The 4,966-nt window shown below is 32.8% G+C and overlaps 1 protein-coding gene across 1 annotated transcript in view; it reads right to left on the reverse strand.

Moving 5' to 3' along the window:
- Positions 1-363: 363 nt before the first annotated feature.
- The window catches only part of BARX1 (BARX homeobox 1), a 9,478-nt gene continuing 4,875 nt past the window's right edge, over positions 364-4,966 (reverse strand). The window contains exons 3-4 of the mRNA XM_069735924.1: positions 1,483-1,567; positions 364-1,180 (exon numbers count right to left, since the gene is read on the reverse strand). Coding sequence (XP_069592025.1) covers positions 1,016-1,180; positions 1,483-1,567 — 250 coding nt within the window. The 3' untranslated portion in view covers positions 364-1,015. The remainder of the gene's footprint in view (positions 1,181-1,482; positions 1,568-4,966) is intronic.

Consider the following 4,966-nt stretch of genomic DNA (forward strand, 5'->3'; position numbering starts at 1 on the left):
AAGAAAGAAAGAAAAATAGAAACAAAGAAAAAAGTCAAAAATTAAGAACGACCTATAAAACTGATAATTCAAATCTCCATTACTATGCGAAATATTAAGATCAATGAATTCAATGAACATAAATGACCTTTTAATGCTATTAACCTAACACATTTCTGTAGCAGAAGGTGGGAATACTGACAATGACCAAGTAGCCAGATTTCTATATACCGGTAATTGCGATTTCGGCCCTTGTCTGTTATATAGACAGCAATTTCTGATTGAAGCAGAGAAAAGACACCGGACATTGCCCTGATATTAAATCTGGTTTGTGGAAGCTGACCCTGGGCCCCCAGCCGGAGAGTAATACGTGACAGCAGGCCATGTTGTGAAAAACCATTTATACATTTTAATAGATAAAAATACAAAATTTAACATGGCAAAAACTCATACAGAACAATGTTAGAAATGTTTGTGTAGTTTAACATATATACACTGAAACACATACAAATATAATATTAAATACAAAGGACAAGGAAGATTAGAGAATAGTCTACTAACCCTTGTGCCACTCAGCTCGTGTTACTGTATCTTCTGGTGAGATAACAAAAGGAGAATGTTGGAATCTGTAGCTTAAATCCCTATTTCCATGAATTAGAGAAATCCACATTCTGGAGTCAGCATATTTAACAGGGTTTTGTACCAATGGGGGCCAAAATATTAGCTAAGCTGTGGCCTAAAATCCCATAATACAGCCAACAGGGCCTTCGACTGAGTCTTTAGTGTACGGTCTGGACCATACAGTAGGTACCGTAAGTGTTTTTGTTCCTTAGAACTTTTCTGTGCACCTTCTTAGATAAGTCTTGTGTTGCTTTAAATTAGTCCCAGTGCTTCTTAGTAAACCTCTTTGTGACATGCTCCATCTTAAGAACTCTTATCCTCTTGGAGGTAAGTTTCAATAAGTTCTCCTTGCGGTAAATCAGTGCGCTCCTCCATTCATTTTTGTGGCACCGCTATGGGGTCTTCATTACTCCCTTTACTCCTCCTGATTAACCTCACAAGGTGAGTCCAGCTCCTCCATCTGTTTTTCTGCCTCCTTTGCTCTCTCCTGTTCCGAAAGTTGCTCGCTGCTCGGGATGGAATTTTTCTTTGGACGACCTTTGGGTTTAGTTGGAGATTCAAGTCCCCCACCTTGTAAAACCTTAAGCACAAACAGATGGACTTTTTTAGAAGAAAAAAAAACAACATATATATATATACATAGGAACTCATTTCGCTTCACTAAAACAAAAATATTCCAGTCCCAAAAAAGTTTAGGAATCTATCAACCACAGTTAATCGATACACATTGTAGTAATATTATTTTTTTTACTTATTTTCATGCATATATTATTTACACCTTAAACAAAATGTAATATAATGTTATGTAAAATAATCTGTGCTTTGCACAGTACACTGCAAAACAGAAAAGTAAAACAAAATATATGGAAAAAATGCACTCACTATTTTTTTCCATTTCATGCGTCGGTTTTGATACCAGGTTTTCACCTGTAGCTGACTAAGTCCCAGAGATTCTGCCAGATCTATCCTGGAAAACATGAAGGGGAAAGTAATCTATAACAAATGCTGGATAAAGGCTGCAGCGTGACAGCTGAAACAAGGGAAGAAACTCACAACATTCTCACAACTACTTTTTCGAGTTTTGTCTCAGCTCTGTTTTTTTTTTACTAAAGAAGAATAGTTATTTTTATGAAAAAGGAAAGAAAGAAAGAAAGAAAGAAAGAAAGAAAGAAAAAGTATATACAGTACAAACTTTTTTTTACTAAAGGAGAATATAGTTATTTTTATGCAAAAGGAGATGGTAAATAGACAGATAGATAATAGATAGATAAATAATAGACAGATAGATAATAAATGGATAGATAATAGATAAATAATAGATAATAGATAGATAATAGGTAAATAGATAGATAGATAGATAGATAGATAATAGATAAATAGCAGATAGATGATAGATAGATAGATAGATAATAGATAGATAGATAGATAGATAGATAGATAGATAGATAGATAGATAGATAGATAGATAATAGATAGATGATAGATAGATAGATAATAGATAGATAGATGATAGATAGATAGATAGATAATAGATAGATAATAGATAGACAGATGATAGATAGATAATGGATAGATAGATGATAGATAGATAGATAGATAGATAGATAGATAGATAATAGATAGATGATAGATAGATAATAGATAGATAGATAGATAGATAGATAGATATATGATAGATAGATAGATAGATAATAGATAGATAATAGATAGATGATAGATAGATAATATATAGATAGAGAGATAATAGATAGATAGATAATAGATAGATAGATAATAGATAGATCATAGACAAATAATAGATAGATAATGTATAGATAGAGAGATGATAGATAATAGATAGATAGATAGATAATAGATAAATAGCAGATAGATGATAGATAGATAGATAGATAGATAGATAGATAGATAGATAATAGATAGAGAGATAGATAATAGATAGATGCCAGATAATAGATAGACAGATGATAGATAGATAATGGATAGATAGATGATAGATAGATAGATAGATAATAGATAGATAATAGATAGATGATAGATAGATAATAGATAGATAGATAGATAATAGATAGATGATAGATAGATAGATAATAGATAGATAATAGATAATAGATAGATAATAGATAGATAATAGATAGATAGATAATAGATGATAGATAATAGATGATAGATAGATGATAGATAGATGATAGATAGATAATACATAGATAGATAGATAGATAATAGATAGATGATAGATAGATAGATAGATAATAGATAGATAATAGATGATAGATAGATAATAGATAGATAATAGATAGATAGATAATAGATGATAGATAATAGATGATAGATAGATGATAGATAGATGATAGATAGATAATACATAGATAGATAGATGATAGATGATAGATAGATAATAGATAGATAATAGATAGATGATAGATAGATAATAGATAGATAATAGATAGATGATAGATAGATAATAGATAGATAGATAAATAGATAGATAGCTAATAGATAGATTGATATGTGTTAGATAGATGGATAGATAGAGAATGACAATATCTAGTATAATCCTTTATGTTTTTATTTTTTTACTATTTTTTATATACGGTAACCCGTATATAATGCTCGTTGGATGTAAAACATGAAATTAACTGTAAGGCTATATTATTCACAAGTTGTGTTTTTGCTGAGTTTTTTTTTTGGCTGCATTTTTTTATGCAAATTAAAAGCTGCGTTTTACAGTATCAGCAAACACGGTGATTTCAGAAATCTGATGCACACATTTGTTTTTTTTTCCTGACTAAATTGGAAAACTGCTGCGTTTATGAAACTGCAAAATGTCGCTTATTTCTGTGCTTTTGCACCGATAGAAAGGATTGAGTAAGAGCAAAAACACAGCAAAAATGCAACAAAATCGCAGGGATCAGGTTTGCTGCATTTTTGGTGCAGAAAATTCAGGAACAACAGACACTAAACTGAATCAGCATGAAAACCTCAGCGAAATCTGCTTTTTTTAAAGCAGCTTCTTTACTGCCAAGACAACAGGATTTGCCTGCAGAAAAAAAATGCAGCAAAACGCAATGTGTGAACATTATATTGTCTAAATACATTTATAAATCAAACGATTTAATTGGGTAATAAGTGCAAATATTTACTTTATTTTAAAAAAAAGTGGTTTAGATTTAATAGAAAACAGCTTAATACAAACACCATATTGCCCAGTATTAGGCTCAAAGCCTTGGGGGATACCTAAAGGCAAGTGTAATTTGTGCTCTATGATAATGCTGTCAGGGTTTAGGATAGTAATGCTTCAAATTGGATGAATAATTTAATTTTAGAGGTTTTTTAATGTATTTGAGTCTTAAATAAATTCTACATAATATATGCTTATTATGTGAGCTGCGTAGTATTGATATACGTCACTCCTAGAAATGGTTGGTGCTCGGATAGGGGCTGACCCTTAAATATATAGAAAAGAATCTGGCGCTCAAAATGGCATAATATGAGGAAGATCCTGTTAGAAGGGTCCGCCTCATATCATGCCATTTTGAGCGCCGGATTCTTATTACGTGAGATCACAATGAGCTCTGTGTAACATTCTGATGTCGGTGGCTCATTAGATGCTCAATGCTCATTAGATGCTCAATATTCAGTGGATTCCATAAATCCCGACTTATTCAAAGGGCCAGCAAATGGAAATCTATCGAAAAGCTATTATTCTAATTGACCTATTTACTTGTAAACATTTCCAGAACTGGAGATAATGAAGTCATCTTGGGGGGGCAAACATTTTATGTATTTTTATTGTAGAACCCCTACAGTCAGCCTTAATGGCTGATAACATAGGCATTATTGATACTTTATGCAATTTCACAGTAGAGATACAATACACTTAATGTTATTGTCTCTTTAAAAGCCTATTGTAGCATTAAGCTCATACAAATGATATGATGATGATAGTGAGGATGGTGATGATGATGATGGTGAGGATGGTGATGATGATGATGGTGAGGATGGTGATGATGATGATGGTGAGTATGGTGATGATGATGATGGTGAGGATGGTGATGATGATGATGGTGAGGATGGTGATGATGATGATGGTGAGGATGGTGAGGATGGTGATGATGATGATGGTGAGGATGGTGAAGATGGTGAGGATGGTGATGATGATAATGGTGAGGATGGTGATGATGATGATGGTGAGGATGGTGAGGATGGTAATGATGATGATGGTGAGGATGGTGAAGATGGTGAGGATGGTGATGATGATAATGGTGAGGATGGTGATGATGATGATGGTGAGGATGGTGATGATGATGGTGAGGATGGTGAGGATGGTGATGATGATGATGGTGAGGATGCTGATGATGATGATGGT

The sequence above is a fragment of the Ranitomeya imitator genome, chromosome 8 (assembly GCF_032444005.1).
Source record: "Ranitomeya imitator isolate aRanImi1 chromosome 8, aRanImi1.pri, whole genome shotgun sequence".
Lineage (NCBI taxonomy): Eukaryota > Metazoa > Chordata > Amphibia > Anura > Dendrobatidae > Ranitomeya > Ranitomeya imitator.